This window comes from Pezoporus occidentalis, unplaced genomic scaffold (assembly GCF_034315485.1).
Source record: "Pezoporus occidentalis ecotype Australia unplaced genomic scaffold, CSIRO_AGI_Poc_V1 ctg7, whole genome shotgun sequence".
Lineage (NCBI taxonomy): Eukaryota > Metazoa > Chordata > Aves > Psittaciformes > Psittacidae > Pezoporus > Pezoporus occidentalis.
Genome location: NW_026916052.1, coordinates 3921419 through 3943021, shown reverse-complemented (window position 1 = coordinate 3943021; position 21603 = coordinate 3921419). Strand labels below are relative to the sequence as shown.

The following is a 21603-nucleotide window of genomic DNA, read 5'->3' as shown; positions in this document are numbered from 1 at the left end:
GAGAGAAAAGTCATTGGTAAGTCACTGCAAGAAGGCTTAAATTGCCATGGCCTGTCCAAAAGGCTGGAGTTTATAGTACTCCAAGTCACTTAACCTTCACAAGCATAAATATTTATCCAGAGATTATATAGCATACTATTATTGGAATTTCACCCTTGAATATGTAACAGCTGCTATTTTGCATTCAGTGCTCTGCTGCTCAGAACATCAGCATCGCAACCAGAGCTGTAATACTACTTGTCTTCTCAAATAATGCTGTGAGGGTAAAAATGCCTTAATTTTACCTGATTCCAGCAGTAACATATGGGTAGAAAAAGAATCTGGATGCAGGACCTTAGGAAGCTGAATGGTCACTAAAGCCATCTTGGGTCAGAAAGTGTCAGAGCAAGGAATGTTAGTCTGAAAACAAAAGGCAGGATCAGACCACGTTCACCTCAGTCTCCTGAGAGGTATGCTACTAAAGCAGCCTGGATTACAGCTCCTGGGGAGGTTAATTGACAAGGAAGGGCTAGCGATCCTCCAGCATTTTTAAGTAAGTTCCTTAAATATTTTTAAGGATTTGGCATTTCCTAAGTGTTACACAGAAATGTAACTTGTCAGGAACTGCGCTTTCTTTTCTGGAGCTGCTCTTCAAAACTTGGCATTTATTTACAATCTGTGTGGTAGTGGAAAAGCAGCAATACTGACTGTTAAAGCTGAAAACTAAACCCCTCAAGTATCAGCAAATACCAAAAGTTTCTACATTATCTCTGCCAAACTGTGCACTTGCAGCATTCCCTATTCCTGTTTTCCTTGTCAGCATGGCATATCACTCACTGTTTGACCTGCACAATGAGGTGTATGAGATATGCAAGGCAGCAAAGTTAACATCTTGGTCTAAGAACTTTCAGTCTTGGAATTTCTTGGGTTATGGAGACATGATTGCTCAATCCCAGTGTCAGATATGATGCACCAAAGGACTGACGAGAAAGTTGAAAGGGTAAAATGGCTTTACTCTGGTGTCTAACCCGAGTTGTCTTCTGCCTGAACATTCACTCAGACCTGCTACAGGAGAGGCAAGGGTCTTCAGACCCTTTGAACTGATGCCCTGTGTAAGGCCCTATACCTCTCTGCTGTATTTCTTTTAGTTTTCAGATCTTTCATGCTTTGAAATAACAGCTATGTTAGAAAAGCAGGTGTGACATATCCACAGATCTAAGTCTTCCTTTGTGCCCGCAGGGAGAAACTTTGTGCAGAGCAACTTACTCTGAGAGCACCTGACATGCTGTAAATGCACAGTGCAGTTCGCAGCACCATGCACCCCCTGCAGATAAGTATTAATCTTCCCCACCACTGAGGAGTATACCTTTAACCAGAGCCCAAGGAGGTGATATGATCCACAATTGCTTAACAGTGCTGCATCTCATCACAGGGTTAAAAAAAGCAGTAATTAAACCAGGCAGCGCCTTTGGCCCATTCTTAAACCAAACCTTGACCTATGCTGATGTTTGAAAATTATATATTTAATTTCCACATGTGGCCTCATGCCTTGGCAGCAGCTACACCACAAAGAGAGGCTGCTCTTGGGTTTAGCCAGGCTAGGGAAAACCATAATCAACATTGGAAGGTTCACAAAAATGTTTAATTTGTTATTAAATTGCCAATTCCACTTTATGAAGCACTTTTCCAAACCTTTGCAAAATGGGAGGACCAGGCAGAATGAAGTGGTTACTGGAAAAGCCTTTTGGCTCCTGCTGTGGACAAGCAGTTGCAAGCTGATGGGCTTGCAAGCGTCTTCCAACCAGGGGGAGAAGCAACAGCATCTGCTCGTGGAGGAACAGAGGGACTCAGAGTGCAGGAACATCAAACATACCACTGTCTTTCACAAAACCAACTTGGTATTTGAGCAACAACAATCACAGCCCAGCCAGATATAAATGCAAGCCACGTACCATACAAAGGAGGACACAGGGTGATCTAATTGAAGGGCACAAGCGAGGGGAAACACTGCCTATAATTCTGATTTTTCTGGCATCCATTTTATCAAATCAGGTTTTATCTCACAACACATTCGCCCCTATTTTGTTTATATAAGAGAGAGAAAAAAAATCTGAGATAAAATCTGAGCCCTCCTGAATTCCTGCAAGTATCTCCCGAGAGGCGAGAGCAGTGGTCAGCTGCATTAGTTTCACTTAACTTGAGCTCATCTTGAATAAGTGGAAAGGTGCCTGTGGTCTTGGTTGGCAACATGTCCAAACGATAACCATCCTAAAGTGGTGTTCAATTATACCCTAGTGACATTTAGAAGCAAGCATTTCCCAGAATGCCCTGGGGTCAGGAGAGCAAACACAGTAGCAAACGTGGGCACTGCAGTGCCCAAAAGCCTCAGCCTGTGCCAGGCAATAGGCTGGTGCCTGGGACTAAGGTCTATGGCTACAAAGGCACATAGGTGCTATTGATGTGGGGTATAACCTGTGGCCTCTCTGATGGCACAGAGCATGCTGAAGCCACTGGGTAATGCACCTTTATGAGCATTCCTCTCTGAACTCTTGGGCTGTGAAAGTGTTTCCAAGAGATGATCTTAACGACCCCTTCCTTCACAACAACGCTCTCCTCTGCCTATATTTTTACCCAAGATCTCAGATTTTTAAAACAGGGATGATCCTTCCTTTACTTAACCAAGGATTTGGGATTTATCAAAGTATTTGGAAGGGGGGTTCAAACCCAATACTTTAATAACATGATGCGATGCTCCAAATTCACCTCTTGTTTGTTCAGTATATGACACGTCTCCAACAACTTTGGGATCTGCCCCAGAAAACCTGCTGAAATGCTGGTCAAGATACCAAACACATTCAGGTGTCAGTCCTACCTGTTCAAACACCAGGGCCTAAATTCAGCAATAACAGAAGGGAACTGCAGTGCTCCAGCTCTCAGGACCAAGTATTTAACATCTGCTTTAATGGAAACAATGTGGGAAAAAACAAAAGAAACAACACAGATGTCAAACTCCAGGAACATGAGGTTTGCACTTTTTATCCATAGACTGGCAGGCTTAAAGTTGCACCTCTGCTCTTTTCCCTGGGGATCCACAGCTGAGCTATCACCCCATTGTTCTTTCAGCTCCTCTGGCTCCATGCTTGCAAGTACCTCCTCCAATACATGTCCCCTCTTAGTCTCTCTCTTACATGAAATTACTATCCTGGCTGAGATGAGTCACTGCCCAGGAGATCACTTAAAGGCAAGCACCAGAAGCAGTCATTTTCCCTCTCTTTTTCCTCTGGACTTTGCTAATCAGTTCCTTCCCTCTTCTAAACAAAAAGAACAGAAAACAGCAACAACAAAACCCATCCCACTACCATAAAAGGTTTTGGAAGCCACACCAGAAGCTCTGAAGATCCAAGAGGCAGAAGATGGTATTTCCTCCCTCACTTCAGATGTTTGGATTTCTGCAGTGTGAGCGTCCTCTACCTCTTTTTGAGCACACACAGACTCTGCCCACTACACGCTGTGAGCTGTTTTTGAATTACATAAGCTCCAGGCTAAACACATGGCTAGATTAAGAGGTGTGAGCATTTAGCACGGCAGCCCATGCATTAGCAAGCAGTCCTTCTTCACACTTTAGCCACAGGCCTCTAATACTTCCAGCCCTATGTGCTTTGGCCAGGCAGCCCCAACGCTCCCAACACAATGTGCAATACACACGCTCTGATGAGTCTCATCTGCATTTGAGGTCCACCTGTCCGCACTCCTTTTCCCACAGGCATTTCTCAGGGTAGGTGGCTTAGCATGGGCAGAGGCACGCACTCATCCACGTGTGACTTAGAAAGTACCCATGCTCACTCACGGGTTTGCTCCTACTGCATCCATCCTGAAGTGAGCCATGCACCGCCACAGGACAGTGAGGTGGTCCCTCTGCAGAACAGACCAAGCCCAAGGAAGGGGAAGTGTCACTGGGGACACCTCTGCCTGTTTGCTGGCAAGTGTGGTGCTGCACAAGGAAGCACCAAACTGCCTTCAGCCAGGACACCTTTCTGGAGACCCCAGACAAGCACTCAAATACAACACAGTATATAGTGACCCCAAATGCACTGTGAGACCCAGAGAGGGTTCCACACCATCATCAGACCCCACCAGGGCTGCCAGGGACATGGCCAGGCACAGAAGGCACACACAAGATGCCTTCAGGCAGCTGAGCTCTGGGTCACACACAGTGCTGCCATCACAAGGTAGCCTGAAGGTAAAGAGACACCTCATCACAGGCACAACAGCACAAAAGTACCCAGCCTCAAAGAACACCACCTACCTCCCATAAGGGCTGGAAAGGGAAGCAGAGAAAAAATGCAGAGTCCTGAGCAAGGCCTGCTGAGGTTCCGGCAAGCATAAGATACCAGAGAGACTGTGACACTAACTCATACAACATTAACTAAGGCCCCAAAACCATCCCTGGGAGTTCAGATTTCCTCAGCACTTTGCAGCCAGATGAAGTCCCTGAAAAACCTCAGTCAGGGCAGAGGTTTTGCCAGACCCTGGCCAAAGCCTCAGTTTAGGCACCTGCTTTTAACAGAGCAGGTCTAAGAGTCCCCTGGAGAAGACTGATAGTGCCCCCCACCCATTCGCTCCAAGCAGCACTGCCTGCCACCAGGCAAGTCCTTGCAGCGTCCCACCACCATGTCCCAAGCTGACACCTTCACCTGGCTCCTCATACTGCCAGGTATGTGGGGTCTGCAGATGCAAAAGGCTGTTCCCAGGAGGTCAGACTCGGCAGCCACATGTGCCCTGGGAGATGACACTGCTGGACAATCAACGCATGTGAGGCCAAGGTCCTCTGCAACCCAAGACACTAGAACTGCAGAGCCCTTCTCTTAGGAGAGCCTCAAGCTCCAGATAAGACAAGAGCCACAAACAAGATAAAATAAGGACAGCCAGACATTAAATAAGCCCTGGCCTACTGATGCAATAATCACAAGAGTCTCTTACCAAGGCACTGCCAAGTTACTGCTGCCCTCGCCCGTGCCATCACTGACTGCAGTCCTTGAAAGTTACTCCTTACACCAGTGCATGCCATCAGCAGCTTCACCACTAGGACACACCTGACATGGGGGAAGAAGAGGCAGTTTCCAGGCCCCATCCCAGCAACTGCTTAGGACTTCTACAGTGAACAACATTTAGACAAGATGGAGAAGCAAGCCCTACCCCACCACGGCAGCAGAGCTCTCCTTACTTCTTCCCTGGGCAGCTCCTCCATAACACCATGACACCACAGCCTGCTGATAACTTCTCCCAGAAGATACACAAAGACCTCCTCTTTTCCCTGGCCCTTCTCAGAAGACAGCTGATTTCCTGTGCCTTGATTGCCCTTATCTGGAGGCATCACCACCTGGACCTGCTACCAGCTGCAGCAAGGTAAACACTTGAGCCAAAGAGCCCTTTCTTTCCAGCCCACTGCCTTGGGAACTTAGGGACACCGGAAACCACCTTGTGCTCCTCCACACCTGGGATGTCACCGCTGAAGCAGCTGTCCCTGTGCCTCAAGGGGCTCTGTGTTTTATTCATACATCCTTTACATGGGAAGGAATTGTATTTGAAGCTCTGTGGACACCTGCCTGACACTACAGAGGCAGCTCTGAGCCTGCAGGATAGCATCAACAAAGTAGGGTTGGAGTGGTGGTAGCAGCAGACACGGGGAGCAGCTTTGGGAAGTCACTAAAGCTTGTTAACCTTAAAGGTGGAGGGCTGTCTGAAAGATCAGCTGATGCTCTGGCAATGCCCTTGGGAAAGGTGGCCTTCAAGAGCTCTTGCCCTCCTCTGTTTATTCTGAAAATAGGATAAAATCAGCACCGTGGCTGTAGAGCTCTCCCTCAGCATACTACCCTATATTTTTCAGCAGTAATCCTTCTTTGGATCTCAAAGCGGTTTGTGTTGACACAGATTGAAAAGCACTGGTTTGTACCCTCTCTATTATTTGCAGGGCACGTGTTGAGCTAAATCGTGCCCAGCTGCTCCCACAGCAAACCCTGCTGCTCATCCCTGCTGCAGGATGTGGCGAGTGGAACGCCAGTGCTGGCAGGGGCACTGCCACTCAGAGGAAGGCCTCACATCTGCACTCCCAGCCTTAAAGCATTTCTTAAGTGTGAGTTTGGATCTACATGTTCAAATACATACCCGTATTTGGGGCTTCCTTTATTGACCTTCTGGCATGGGCCCTTGGAGCAGTCCTATTGCCAAACTTTCCCTTCAGCCAGGTATGCTGGGAAGGATTCCTTGTTTTTCTCATTACAAGCTGTTAGCCTTGGGCAAAAGTGTGACTCAGGGAGCTGAGGCTTTGAAAAGAAAACGTAGAGCACTGCAACACCTGCAAGAAATGTGGTCAAAGCTGGCAATACTAATAGTGTCACCCTGGCCCAAGTACCTCACCTGCCTTAATGTACCCACTCTGGTGACTGGCATCTCCTTCTGAGCCATCCCAAGAATGGGAGCTCACCAAAATGTATCTCATAACCCATTAGCACTTTAACAGAGGGATTATGGAGCCCTCTCTTCATGCCTAACTAAAAAGACCGTAGTAGAAAATTTGCTTTAGCTACAGAAAGATCATATGAGCAGAAACCCCTCCTTGATCCCAAGCTGTTCTTGCATACCAGAGGAGAGGAGGGGGCATTGCTGTTCCTGCAAACATAGAGAGCTCAGAATCCACTTCAGGGGACGCTACAGCCAAAAGCCAGTCTGGCTTCCCATGCTCCCTCCATACACACACCCTAAATATAGGAGCACAGCCCACAAGCCAGACAAGAAAGATTTCAATACCACCACCAGGAACAACAATAAACTGCAATACAGACCTTATTTCTAGCAGTGGGCAAGCAGAGATACCTCAGAACAGGTCAAAAAGCCCCCTTGCTGTCATCCCCCAAACTTAGGCATCAAGGAGAGAAAAGTACCTGGCTTCCTATAGCATATGTTTTTGCTCAGAGGTCTCCATCTAGACAGCCAGAGCTCTTTTGAACACACTTGGGTCTGAGGTGGTATGAGGGGAGGGTAACTCCAAAGGCTGCACCCAGCAGAAGAGCAGGGAGCCAGTCTGAAACCCCTGGTTAAGAGACCGAGCCACATTCAAAGCTTCATTTCCTACAAGGGTGGTGAAATCAGTCCGTGGGAATCAGTCTCTGTTGCCACAGCCCTCAAATAGCTTGGGCTATTTGTCAGCTGGTCATAGCAAAGAGGCTGAGTATGTTACGGGGCTAATGCAAACTAATTTTTCCTACACTGCTGCTAAAGCATTCAGAGGTATTTTCCACTTAGTAGCTTGAGAATTGAGGCTTCTAGCACATGCCGTACTTAATTCTCTAACTGAATATTGACAAGAGCAGTGATTTGAGAAAGAAAAACAAAGACTGGCATAAATACATTTATGAGATTTTAGATTAAAACGTGAGTCTGATATTTCCAGGAAAAATATAAAGCAGAATTTTTAAATACCACAGCTATACTTGTCAATAGCCCATATTCAGCTCCTCCCGCAGCCTACCAGAAAGGATGAATATGATTTTTGCTCATTACATCTCTGTGGTAGAACAACAGATTTCCAATGCACGGGTTGCTATCTGGATCTTAACACTAACAGCTACAATCTCCGCCATGCAAAGCCAAAGTCAGGCTTCAGAAGGACAGACGCAGCTGGTACCTGGCTGACCAGCCGTGTGAAAATGCAGCACGGCCATGGGCTGGAGTATGCCCCCCAGAAACAAGGTGCAGGGATGCAAAATGCCAGCAAAGGAGAGGTGAGAATTATTCTGAGGTGGGTTTACTTTATAGAATGTCGTTTGGATGCAAGAAGTGAAATAATCCGTGGGGGAAGAAGCCCTTCCCATTCATTTCTCCATCATCCCATCCCAGCGGTTATATTGCACAGAATCACAGAATGGTTTGGGTTGGAAGGGACCCTCGGAGATCATCTGGTCCAACCCCCCTGCCAAGGCAGGGCCACCTAACAGCAGGTTACACAGGAACATGTCCAGATGAGTTTTGAATGTCTCCAGAGGGGGGGACTCCCCAGCCCCGCTGGGCAGCCTGTTCCAGTGCTCTGCCACCCTCAATGTAAACTTCTTCTTCATGTTGAGGTGAAATTTTTGCGGTTTAGTTTATGGCCACTGTTCCTCATTGGGCTTGTCCTCCATACACTGACTTACTGGAGGGAGTTTGTGAACTAGTGTCACCATTTCACAAACCAGCACCCCATGCCGAGATTCCCAGAGACCGAGAAGCAAGAGCTTTGTCCCCAGTGTAGCTGGGGCATACAACCCCCCCTGCAAGAACCGGACATGCTCCTCTGGGCCCAAGGGATGCTGCCCCATGACCTGGGACCGCGTTTTGTACACGGTTCGGCGAGCTCCCGATGGGCACAGCAGGTCTTGGGGTCTGCTCGCTCAAACACAGCGCTCTGTCCTGCGCGGGCCCTCCGGCCCACCCCCGTTTCACAGCCGGCCGTGCGCCCGCGTCCTGCGGGCAGCCTGGTCTCCCGCCACGTGTCGACAGCAGCTCGCGGTGTCCCCTCTGGCTCCGGGGACGTGGTACCGACACGGCCCGGGCCCGCCGCCAGCCGCGTGAGACCGCTCGGGGCCCGCGGGACAGCGGCCGCCGTGCTCCTCGAGCGCCCCCTCGCGCCCCGGCCCGGCACTGCCGCCACAGGGCGGGGGCGAGGAGCGCCGCGCCGACCTCTGTCTCCCGCCCCGCGCCGGCCCCTCAGCGCCAGCCCGGGGCCCGCTGTTAGTGCCGGGCCGCAGGACGGGCCGCTCGGGCGTGCCGGCTGCACCCAGCTTCTCCGGAAGCAACAGCACGGGCCCCACCAGCTTGGGAAGACGTGGAAGGGGTGTGACGGGAGACGTTGTGACCAGCTGTTGTTGCTCGAAAGCGCTCAGGCTCCTAAAACGCCGTGCCGTGCCGGACAGCCTTCGGTGTCTCAGACCTCACTGCCGAGAGCCGCACTGAGGAACTGCTGTCGCTTCAAGCAGGATTCCTGGGTGTTTCATACATCAGCTTGAGCACGCACCTCCAGACCTTACCTCTGCATCTCACCACAGACCTGGGGCAGTACCATTCCCCCCTGCCCACACTGTATCACTTTATTTAACCCACACAGGATTGGGTAGTGCCACGAGAGGTCCCATCCTCAGAGACAAAACCATCCTATATATTATGGTCAGCAGCAGTGCACTCCAACAGGCAAGGTGCTATTACTTGCCAAGCAAGGAAACAAAAAAAAGTGACAAAGCCATTCAGGTAGAGGTGACTTCGTATTTGCTTATTATTTAATTTTACCTCCATAGAAAGCTCGATGTGTAACCTAGCCACCTCCTTCCAGCATCCCCAAAACTCCCCCACACACACACATTTACAAGGGAACCCCAGTCAACAAGCTTCTTTGGGACGGGGACAGTTATACTATGGCACTCCTTCATAGGTCCATGCATCATGCCTGTCCTCAGATGCAGCCACCGGGAGGATGCTGGTATATCTCTCTGCATCCCTGGGAGTGCCCACACTCAGTTTTCTTGACCAGCTGCCATGAGCAGCTCAGCTTGTCTCTTCAGTCAGATTCATCTCCCATCACTGATCTCACTGACTCCAACCTGACTTGAGTGGGTCCTCGGTGCCCGACAGCAGCCTGATGCCAAAGCAGCCTCCAAGAGTGGCAGGGAAGAAAAAGACTTGTTCCAGTGACTACAGTGCCTCTGGGGTTGCCATCACAAGCCAAGATCATATGGGTTAGAGCCTGGCAGCAATTTCATTTCTACAACATAACCTATCACACAAGGAACATGTCATTGATATGCACCGCTTAAAGGGAAAAAAATAATGAAGATAGACAATTACCTTTTTTTTCTATCCATACTTTATTGCAGGTATACATATAATTATTTATATTTTATTTTAACAAGAAATTCCTTTCATGGAAAGGAGAAACTTTTACCATTAAAATAGAGTGATTATACCATGAGTATTTTACAAATATATACAAATATTGGCAGCTAGTTTCTAACATGAGCTAATAAATGCTTACACATTACCCTCTACCAAACTAATCCAAAATGAAAATAGCAAGAGACCTTCTAAATCTAAAGACAAACAAAAAATAGACCTATTACTAAAAGGAACAGGGTTGTGTTGTTGTTTGTTTTGTTTTTTCATATGAATACAAAAACTTGCATAATAGATATTCACAGTGCTTTTAAGATATTCATTCATTATCAGTTGATACACAAAAGTGTCCAGTCTCCCCTTCATACACATCTGTAACTTGCAGTTCTGGAGGAAGCTGCATAAACCACAGAGAGAAGACAGTCAGACCTGGAGAGTTTGCCTTCCCCACCAGCCATGAATAAATACAAGAAACCCTTATGTACATACAAGGCAGTGGATGCTCATGCAAGAGCCAATTACACTGGTTTTGGGCATTGGTATGCTTTACAACCAGTGACAGCAGGATTACAGGTGGATTTCACCAAATCCATTGAGTGCTTAGTAATTGCAACAAGAAACTACCAATCTGCTTTGTGGCAATCACCACTTCAGTAAGGTGGTTAGGCTGAAGCAGGTATGAATGTGATTGTCTTTTGAGACAAGTGTGCACAGATGTGAGCATGTGGTGCACACATGTTTTATGATATTTCTCCAAACAACTATACCCACTGAATTTTGAGCTTCTTTCCTGTTAACAGCCATTGCCACAACCACAAGTAACTGTATGTCTGCATGGTTGGAGAGCAAGTTTGGGGGGTCTGGAGCACCAGTCCTGCTACCTTTCCCTTGGACAGACAGGCACCACTGCTGTAAAAACCATACCTCTAGCTCTGTGATGCTGCAAAACCAAGGCTGCTCCCTGCAGCACAGCCCCGGGCCTCCTGGATCTGGGTTGTGTCTGTCTCCCATGGCTTATGGCTAAACAGAGCCCAGGTAACAAGGAGCAACCAACAGCAGGATACTTGACTGTTTGTCCATTTAGGGGAGTATTTTGGATGAAGTAAATACACCTCAGGTACTCTGTAAAGGCATTTTGGCTTTGCTTAGAATAAAAGAGGTGAATGGTGAATACACAGCTCCTACTTATTCATTACAAAAAGGAAGAGTAGTGTGATCAAAGCGGTCACAGTCAAATAAGTCATGACTATGCTGAGCTTGTGCTCATCATTCATTCCTCAAACACCCAGCTAGGGTTCATCTCAGCGGATGTACAACCACAGATGCCACTTTAGTAAATGCAGATGAACCTGCACACACTGTCTCTACACCTCACTCACTTGGATAGGCACAGCAAGATGAAAAACTTCATAGATCTGCTATTTTAATAAGTTATGGGAACACAATTAAGCCTGCAAGCCCACTGTCAAAGCAGCAGCTCCAACCCTCCTCATTGTGGTCTGGCTTTTTTCCTTTCCTGAATCTGGCTATCTTCAGCTTTTGAGTGATGGACACTGTACAACACACACTTCCTCAACCAGAACAGTATCAGTCTGTTTCTAGAGTTCGCAAAAGAACTATTAGCTTCCACCTGCAAGGCTGTCAAAACCTGGGCACAGGTTACACATGCCTGTAAGTACAAGCTTCCCAAATGCTGGGAATTGATATGGGAAGGAGGTACTGGGGGAAGGCAGGGAAGGAAATCAAATGAACATAGGCTTATTTGGATCTAACAAGGTAGCAGGATGCTTTCCACACCAAGTGCTTCCATCAGATGGCATAATTAACACTGTTTTCCTAGTGAGAGCCAGCACAGCCAGCTCCACCACTCAAAATCACCAAACAAGTACCCTTTGTTTGACACACAAACATCCTATGCTTCCACCACTGCCAGCCCTGCAGCACCACACACACATTTGCATGACCTATCCATGACTAGGTAGGACACAGTCACTCCGTCTGTCCTTCCAAAGTGACTTTTCTCTGGTCCATACTTGCCTCCTAAGCAGAGGGAAAGATTTCTAAGGAACAGATTTATTAAAAACAAAGGAAAGAACAAAGTATGATTCAGCGTTAAGGGGTGATCATGCCTGGGCAAATTCTCCAGTCACACTCCTGTCTTCAAGAGCCAGTCAATTAACTTGGCTGTTTCTGAGAGCACAGAAGACAAGTCACTTGTTTTATTCCCTGTCCCTGTCCCAAAGATATAAGCATTTATTTACCAATCTGCATCACAGCAGTAGTAGTAAACAGCTGAGAGACAGTTCAATTTGTTGCATTAAAGAAAAAAGGAAAAAAGAACACACAATGTATTTGGCTGGATACTTACAATAAAACAAAAGAAAGAAAAAAACATGAAAGAAGAACTTCTGGCAGAGCAGGTCTTGCTCCCAGTAAAGTGAACAGGCAACTTGTGTTCATTACAACAGCAACAGGCTAGACACTTTCAATACACGGCTCTTCAAATGTGCTCGGAGTATATCCTGGCCTGACAGCTGTTGGCAGTGGTGTAGCAGCACAAACTCAAGACAATGCTAGTGTACAGATAGTTTGGTTAACTTAAGTGAACCACAAAAGAAAGGCAGGAAGATAAACTGACACAGACTTTAAATTTCTTTCTGATAAATCCATTTAAGACACAGTGTTTGCTTTACTAGCTCAGTGCCAGTTTTGGTCCAGGGTTTTTTGGTTTTCATGTTGATTTTGTGACTGCTAATGGTGCAGGCCACTTATATTTTCTGCTCAGACAGACACTTCAAATGCAAACATTAAGTGCTACACTCCAGTTGATTTGCCCTTTAGTCAGGTCTGCAGAAGTGATGCCACTTACTGATTATGGAGCTGAATAAACAAAGCTGCTCACAATCTCCTGCAAGAACCAGAGTGACATCACACGTGTTAATGAGGTATATATTTCCATGACGAGCTGTTTCCTGGTATGGAAGAACTCCAATCTCATTACACCACAAATTCCTCTGGGAGCTGGTCTTCTCCAAGAAGATCCAAGGAGAGGCAGTTCATGGATCGCTTCCCATAAAGAGCAGACTTGGTTTTGCAGTCTGCTGTGGAATAAACGCAGCCATAGATAGACAGCTTATCCTCCAGGCTGCAGCCAAATGTGTAGCTGTGGGACGTGTCTGAAGACAGCGTGGCACTTAGTAGTGGGTGCCGATGCTTGTAAAGGCGGATGTCATCCAAACTCTGGCTGTGCTGGTCTGTGCAGCTCCTGTTTTTGAGCGATCTGACCTGTCAGTTCAGTCACACACACAGGAATAAGACCAATGAGCTCAGACACAGCCTGAGGTTGCTGGCTATGCATGCTACAAGTTTCCCAAAATTGTTCTTCTACTCCTTCAAAAGAGCCCCACCAGCCTGAAGGATGTTGGCTTAATGAAGAAGCTGTGAACCATTGAGAAATTACAAGTGCATTAAGCTGCCCTGCCACATTCAGCCAGATCCTGATCTGTCTGCACAGTGTCCTCAGTGTCCAGTACAATGTACCAAATACTTGACAGGTATTGACACCTGACTGACCTGGTACTTCTTGGGAGATCCATGCAGTCATCCTCAAACGGAGGAAGTGCACACGACAAAAAATGACTCCAACAGCAGATGAATATGCTGAGTTAGTGAAAATCTAATAAGCTCAAAAGAAGGTTCAAGAAGGCAACCATGCAAACTGGTAAGTGTCCAAAATGGTGTAACACCTAATGGTGCTACTGTGTCCAAAATTAACTAAGTGTGACATACAGTTTCATCTACATAACTTTGTTTAGCAACGAAGAAAACAGGAGTGACATACCAGCAGTAATTCCCAGAGGCAGCATCTTACTACACAAGCTGTAGTGACTCAGCCTCTGTGGAGAAATTACTGACCATTCCAGACATTTCCAACTTCCCCACCTGTTTTTTCTTACTCTGTCTCTTAAATTATCAGCTTTTAAATGCTAACATTAAGGCTGATTTCAGGAATGTAATTTTTAAACAAGATACTTCTGTCAGAAACGCAGAAAACTTCCTCCCAGTATCATTTCTCTCACCTCCACAGGATGGGAATTAAAAACTACCCTGAGGAAATCCTGTGCTGGCTCAGCTGTGCTCCCAGAAACAGGCACATGCTGTATAGTCTAGTCAATGCTAAGGAAATCCAGTCCTGCAGCATGGCCTTGTAAGGAAGTTTGTGAGGTTTTTGAAGTACCGAAGTGGCAGCTAGGTCTTTGCAATTGCTTAGGCAGTCCTATGTTGATCAGAAACATTCTTATAAAGCAGATGCCTCCTGATCAATTAACAGTACAAAGCATGTGCTCGTAAAAGCATTAACATCAAAAGCATTACTTTAAGCAAAATGCCCGCTCCCTGCCTTGCAGTCTGTGAGCCACTCCACTCATATAGGAATAAGTTCATTAGGATTTGTTCAGCTTTGGAGAAAAAAGTTAAAAACCTAAATCATTCTTTTAGCAGATAAGGCTAATTTGGAATCAGAAAGGAAAGAAATGGTGGAGACTTGGCTTTGGTTTTGTTTTTATCTACCCCAGTGGGTACAGCTATACTTTGAAAAGAAATATTGTTTGGCCTTAGAAAGGCATTTTAAAAGGCTTTTTCCCAGCACAACTTATGATATAACATATTTTACCATATATAGTTGTCTTTTCTCAAGGGCTTGATGAAAAGAAAATGTTGACAACAAAGACTTAAGCACACACATAGTATAATCACACAAATAATAGTAATTAGGAGCTTGAGCATCTGGTTTTGCTCTGATGTGAGCTCCTTTTGGCTTCAGGAACAGGAAGATTATCAAGTTTGCAATGCACATCCAAACTGCATGGACATGTGGCTATGACTTGGCTCTATATTGCACTGAAAATTTGGAAGTGGGTTATTTTCCATTTCCCATTTCTGGAAGGCAGACAGAGCTGGACTGCAAGATTTTCCCACTGATGGCTCCAAACCTCTCCATGCTATTCAGGACCCAAAGGCTGCTCTCATCCTACTCCTAGTGAGCAGTAGCTGGCCAGCAGCTGGTTTTGGTTACACCATTTAAAAATCAGTCAAATCCAGACTAGTTAAGGTCATCTGATTTACTGCTGTCTCCATTGCACTAGACCTTGGTTCAATGCCCACACACTGACCCTCCTGCCAAGCACCCCCTTACCTGATGAAGGGATTCCACACTTTGGCCTCTCATTTTTATTAGCGTGACTTGGACCACAGACAACGATTCCCGATTTGTAGCTACAAAGGAAAAGGAAGAAGTGAGAAGCATTGCAGATTTGAGGTTTTGTGGGCTGCAGAAAAGGGAAGTCATTCTCACAGGCCACATTCAAGCAGTGCTGGCTTATAGGTATAAATATACATCAGTAAGCACCCTCAGCGCTCTGGAAGGTTTGCTCACAAGTAATTCTTTTTGCCCCTAAGGATTAATGTTTAAAAACCTCAAGAATACAGCTTCTCACCAATGTGTCCCATATTCACCCATCTTGTTTTGCTATAAAGGCTGCGTGTCTTATGGCCAGACAGCTTCTGTGTGACTCCATTCTCTGGCATTCCCTGTATTATAAGCCACAGACCTTTACCTGTTCATCCCTGTGACTAGCCTGTTAATCTGTGGTTGAACACCTTGTCTGTTTTGTGGTATACAAGATTTTACAGCAAATTCTTTCATGACAAAAGGTTATCTGTTCGTCATTAACCGAGTATAAACTTGGCAAATTTGGAGAAGGGAGACCTTGAGGAGGACAGAGGAGAGCAGCATAGTATAATACAGGGTGCTCGCCTTTAACTGCTAGATGAGCTGACTTCAAACCATGTTGTAGTAGGGCAATAAGTAGTACTGGCAGTAGTTTGGAAGAAGATACAGCTTTCTTACATCCCCTCAGATTACATCTGGTGCTAAAGCCTAAAGAAAAGCATTGAGCAGTAGCAGAAAGCCGTCTCACCTTGGCAGCTAGCAGCATCTAGAGGAAGAGATTCAACAGATTCTCCCACAGTGGCCTCCTCTAACTGGTCTCCCTCTAAAGGCTCATCTACAGGCACCTCCTCTGGCTCATCTACTGCCAGCTCAAGCTCTAGGAGGAAGAGAGCAGCAGGAGGAGGGTTAGCATTACACTTCTGCTCCAAGCTGCTTCACATTCTCTTACTCCCTGTTTTCCTGCAGGAGTAGGAAAGAGCAGGTTTAGAAGTTGATCTGCATCTCCAAAGCCTTTACCATCGTCCTGAGATTCATCTTCAGCCCGCCCTTTGCTGCCACTGTCAATGCCTGAGCTGCCGTAGCTGACGGTTGAGCTGCACGATTTCTCTTTCTTGTGCACCCGGTCGATGCTGAAGGGCTCATCCACCGACATTTCCACTGACACCCGGTGCCTGGAGTCAGCCTCGATGCCTGACGTGTGGGAGCTGCCGTGACTCCCCGTGGACTGGCGTGAGAGGCGGTTGTCCCTCCGGCTGCCCCCGCTGCTCCCGCTGCCACGTGAATTCTTATCACATGGGTCTAGGTCCATGTCCAGTGTGTCACTGATATAGGACTCCCGGTAGCGCTTCTTCTCTGAGGAAGAGAGGCGAGAGAAACCAGTGGGAATTTTAAGCAGGAGTGATGGAAGAGTAGCAAAAACAACATGGGCTGGGACAAACCAACCATTAAACAACAGCTGCAGCTACTGAACAGGTACAGGGACAGCTTTGTATTTTGCTTCCTCAGCAGATACCAGGATGCTCAGCTAGTTGTAAAAGAATTAGTGAGTCATGCTTGCAGTAAACCCAGCATCTCCTGAATTAGAACAGGCAGGTAGAGGCAGTTGTGATACAGAAAATAGTAGCTTCCAAACTGAAGGAAAGGTAAAAAAAAAAAAAGGGGGGGGAGGGGAGATTACTCAGCTAACCCAAGTGCTCAGGTTTTAAGAACAGAGTGCAATGATACCTTCTTGAAACAGCCAGTAACGTGTGGAGACAGCCAAGAACAGGATCCCTGTGGCTGGCATTTATTAATGATTTATTAATTATTTTCCGACGGCTTGTATCTGTTACCTACAGAGAGGTGTGCTGAGGGTGGTCAAGAAATCCATGAGACACTAGTAGACACAAACCAATCAAAGGCCTTTTGCACACACATTTGATTAGTGAGCCTTTCTACAGGCAACTGGCACGTGCCACTGGCTGCACCCACACAGCTCAAGGCCACTTCTATGACCCCACTGAAGAGAAAGACAACCAAAATAGATGAGACCAAGCCCTGCCTTGCCCTATACACTGATTCCACGCAACCAGTGATCACCACTTACACTCCTTAGAGCTAGTTGAGATGGGACGTAACCAGAAATAAGTTTCCAACCAGAAACAAGTTACCGACTACTGCTGTCTGACTTCTACTGACCTTCAGCATAACAACACAAGTCTTACAAACCCCAGTGAAAACAGAGAGAGCATGAATGGAGAATGCAGGGAACAGCAGTTAGGAAAGAAGTGGGGCAAAAAAGGCACTCAGGAGAAGGCTAGAGGGAAAGGACACAATCCTCTGAACGAAAACCTATGCAATGTGTTAAAAACAGTCACCAGGTAGAGGCAGGCTGAGAAGTTGTAGGAGATCCTGCTTGCAGAGTTGGAAAATGGAACAGCACGAGCTGGGAGGTAATGAAACGACTGAAATTTGTCTGGAACAATACTAGGGACTGTCAGTTCACATCTCTGTTGCTACAGAGAGGGGACCCCATCAGAAAAGACAAATTCTGGGAGTCCTGATCTCCTCTTGGGCTTTAGCACCTGCAACTCCTAGCTCTTAACTGTCAGACACTATAGACTAAATTGTGTGCAGTCTTTAGTAAAGGGCACTAAAAAATAAAGACACAGGCTCACAACTTGTACTGCTGCTTGAACACAATAAGATCTAATCCCAGTGGAAAGCTTTTTATTCAAAATTACTTCCACTTAGAAACATGTGTCAAATGTGCACAAATTGGGAGCACAAAGAGCAAAGATCTCCTCACTTAAAGTAAGACATTACTCTTCTACTGCACTCACACTTTCTGACCAGAGTCTAGCAATGTGAGAACCATAAACACTTCCCAGTAATGGAATTGAAACATACCTAACACCTCTGTTTCTCTCACTGGCTTCCTGATAAGGCAGAAACACCATTAATTAGGTAGAGAGCAGCCAGCATGAAGCAACAGCAGAGCCTAACTCTTCCCCTTACCAAAGTCACCTACTCTTCCATCACATACCTTCAGCCTCCTCCAGTTTTTGGATTTGCTTCAGCACCGGTTGGATATTGAGAAAGAGCCGGTGGCTATTGCTGAGGAGCTGCAGCAAGTGCCGTGACCTGAAGGGGCAACCCGTGTAGTAAACCAGTTTCCGTGCAGAGGGCAAACCATCTGGCTGGATCTCAAATTTTTTCCCCTGCATAAAGAGGAGAGATGCCAGTGAAATGAGCATGTTTCCAGCCACAAACCTACCAGAGATAGCTGCAATCTTGTGTGTATGAGTAACAGGACTTGACATGGCAGAATGGGCTTTGCCAGGTCCCAGGTTGACAGCCCAATGCCAGATGGCCTCTGTTCCGTCATACTCACCAGAAACGCCAGCTTCCCAATGTGTGACCAGGGAAAGTCGTAGAGGAGCTGTCGAACGTGGTTCACCTCCTGCAACACATCAAGCTCAGAGTGACACAGGGACTGGCAGGTACAGGGTGGAGTCAGCGATGTGCAAAGAATTTGCAAACAACCAAGAATGTGAGATATGTGGGTCCTGGTGCTCGCAGGGGAGGCAGAGGAGCCGCGGCTGGGGGGAGGACAGGGAGCTGGGCAGAGTTAATGCTACACCAGAAAGCTTTCAGAGCAGTCTGTTACCTGATAGATGTGCATTCCTCTGAGGGTCAGGCCCAGGATAACTGTCGGGCGATCCTCCTTCTTATCCTGAAAGAACAGAAGAGCTCAGAGTAAAAGGTTAATCTACAAAGACCACGCTCTTGTTCTAGCACCTACTGCAGGAGAGGTAGCAGGACTCCTCCATCAGGCAGATTCCATCAGCTCATTCAGTTTTTATTGTGCTTGTAAAAGGCACCTTGCCTTGTTGACCCCTGAAATATCTACACCTAAAATCCCCTCTTGCTGGGCAACTCAAGCATTTCACCAGCAAATGAACACCCTAGCTGCCCTGGCCAGGCAATCCAGCTTTAGTGATCTGAGAGCATGGACTTATCTGAGAGCATGACTGCATGACTGCTTTTAGAGGTACCTTGTAACCTCTCATGCTGCTATGTGCCATGTTTGCTGTAACCATGAACATGCACCACTCACTCTGCAGGTGACAGGGAGCCCGAAACAGAAGGGACACATGTCCCCTTCACCTTGCCACAGCACTGCTGCTAGAACCCAGGGACTTGCTGGACCTTAGGTGTCCCTTGGCAGAGAGAGGGCTAATCAATGTCCAGAGTTACAGAAACTTTCTTTATAACCTTTTGACCTCAGTGTTTGGAGCAGGTGATCTTAAATGTTTGCAGCTCTGCTGGAATACTGCCTTGTTTTTCCTCATACTGTGTCTTGGTATGACATACTGTCTCTAATGAGATTCCTCTGCTTGAAGACCAAAAAAATATCATAAACCAGTTCTTTCAGTCCTTCCTGGCATGGCAGACTAAGGGAGGGGAACACATACTTTTCTTGCGAGGAGGAAGAAGAACATTTGGGGGTAAAGATTTATGGGGCACAGAACTCAAACTTGCTATCAAAATTTTGTCTCCTCATCTGACATGTAAGATACAAGCCTCATGCTTATATCATCCCATTACTTCCCCCTTTGCCCCAGTACCATCTACGTCTCCAGTCTGAAGTCATTGGGAAATGCTTTCTGCCTCCTAAGAGCTTTGTAAATCAGTATTGGTCTGGAGGGGAGACATGGTGCTCAGTGCTGTGTTTTCCTTCAGAGTTCCCAACCTCAGTAGCAGGCATGAGGAGGGCATAAGACAAAAGTAACTGCTACTGAAATCTCAGGGCAGCCAGCACACCAACACATTCACCTGGCACCCCTGCGTGTGACCCAGGTATCACCTAGGAGGAGGAAATCTCACAAGATGAGATAACTGTGTCACACAGCAGGAAGAAGAGCACATTGTAGATCAAACAACACATGAAGGAGTCAGCAATGAATAAAATATAAGCTCAAGTTAGACAGGAATTTGGATATTAAGAACAACCATTTCACAGCCCCAGTGTTTTCAGATATAAATTATATCCTGCCCTGCCAGGTGGATTTCTTATGGCATTCAAGTATAACCCAAAAACCTTACGACTGCATCATTAACAGTATTGGAATCAAAACTGTGAGGACAGAGGAGAGGTAGGGGGAGCATCTACGGTTTGCAAGGAACTGAAACTAAGCCTGGACTGTAGACCTGGACTATAGAACAAACTGGAACTTATTTCTTCCAGAAAAATGCTCCAGTAACCAGAACTGCTAGATCTGGTCAAAGGACATGGTTACCTCCCAGACATAATTCCCACTGAGCACAACCAATCAAGATACTTAATTATGAGTCTGACAAAGTGGAATATCTCCATTTGGAAAAAAGAGGTCCAAGGCATTCCTAATAGCATGAGCAGGTTTCACTCGCTTTAAGCTGAACAGAAAACTTCTCCTAATTCTAGACCTAAACTCTCTTAGCATGTGAAAATGAAGTACATTCTGTTTAAGCCTGCTTGGGTAAGGAGTCTAAAACTCAGGGACAAACAACACAGGAATCCAAAAACTGACAGCTGAAAAAACACCAACCACTCTAACAGGGTTGGAGGTGTAAGGGAATAAGAAAGTCAGTATGACTCAGTGTCACCTCAGTTATTACATGGCATTTATGTGAAAGCTGGCCAACCTCTTGTCACCATTTCAACTGACTGTACAACAACAACAAAAAAGGCTTCTCTGTGATTCCTGGTGCAAGTCCATTGACAGGCAGGGACAAAAATCAAGTTTTGCCATTCTGCTGCCAGTTTCTTGGCCAAGGAACAAAGCCAGATTGCAGCTATACCTGTGTATCGACAACAGATTTGTCTGTGGGGACAGGCCTTGTAGGCTGAAAGTTTTAGACTTGTTTTGCACGTTCAGTGGTGCACCCAGTTAATGATGGGAGGGAAGGTCAAAATAAGAAGGAATTTGTTTAACCTTCTGCAGCCTGTAGAAGTGGACAGGCACATCTTCCAGCAGGCAGGACTCCTTAATGAACTTCAGCACTGCTTCCTTAGCACTCAGCCCTTGCTGTTCTCGGTGCATCTCTGGGGCATGTTTCAAGATATAGTCGCTCCCCCTCTTTGCAATTATCTAAACCGCAAGGAAAACAAACAGGTCAGCAACTCTTCAGCAATCCCCACAGGAGGCAGCAAAACAGAGACTGGAGATGGAGGAGGTTCATACAGTCCCTCAAGATGTTAATCCACATTCACCTCTGCCTCCCTGGAAGATAAGCGTTTAAAGTAGATGGTACCAATGTCTACAAACAGATCCTAGATGGCAAAATCGTAACAGACCAGGACTACAGAGGTCGTGTCAGCTCTTTTCATTTTAATTACTGGAATTAGCTTTTCTAACCCCTGGCATCCATAAATGCTTGTAGGCAGATAACAAATACTGCTCTGCATGCCAACACAATCAACAGCAACATCTCTAAACACTGCAGAAATGCTA

General features: G+C 46.5%; 2 protein-coding genes across 4 annotated transcripts in view; both read right to left on the bottom strand.

The window, feature by feature from the left end:
- DACT2 (dishevelled binding antagonist of beta catenin 2) overlaps positions 1-21603 on the bottom strand; it is a 275716-nt gene that overhangs the window by 45921 nt on the left and 208192 nt on the right. The gene's annotated exons all lie outside the window — the stretch shown is intronic.
- Positions 12228-21603, bottom strand: part of FRMD1 (FERM domain containing 1) — a 39524-nt gene continuing 30148 nt past the window's right edge. For 2 of the 3 annotated variants that reach the window (XM_062641985.1, XM_062641984.1), the window contains 8 exons: positions 21085-21240; positions 18777-18842; positions 18501-18569; positions 18153-18327; positions 16145-16480; positions 15876-16004; positions 15092-15171; positions 12228-13182 (listed from right to left, as the gene is read on the bottom strand). In XM_062641985.1, coding sequence (XP_062497969.1) covers positions 12895-13182; positions 15092-15171; positions 15876-16004; positions 16145-16480; positions 18153-18327; positions 18501-18569; positions 18777-18842; positions 21085-21240 — 1299 coding nt within the window. In that variant the 3' untranslated portion in view covers positions 12228-12894. The remainder of the gene's footprint in view (positions 13183-15091; positions 15172-15875; positions 16005-16144; positions 16481-18152; positions 18328-18500; positions 18570-18776; positions 18843-21084; positions 21241-21603) is intronic. The other variant, XM_062641986.1, reaches the window with a different exon arrangement.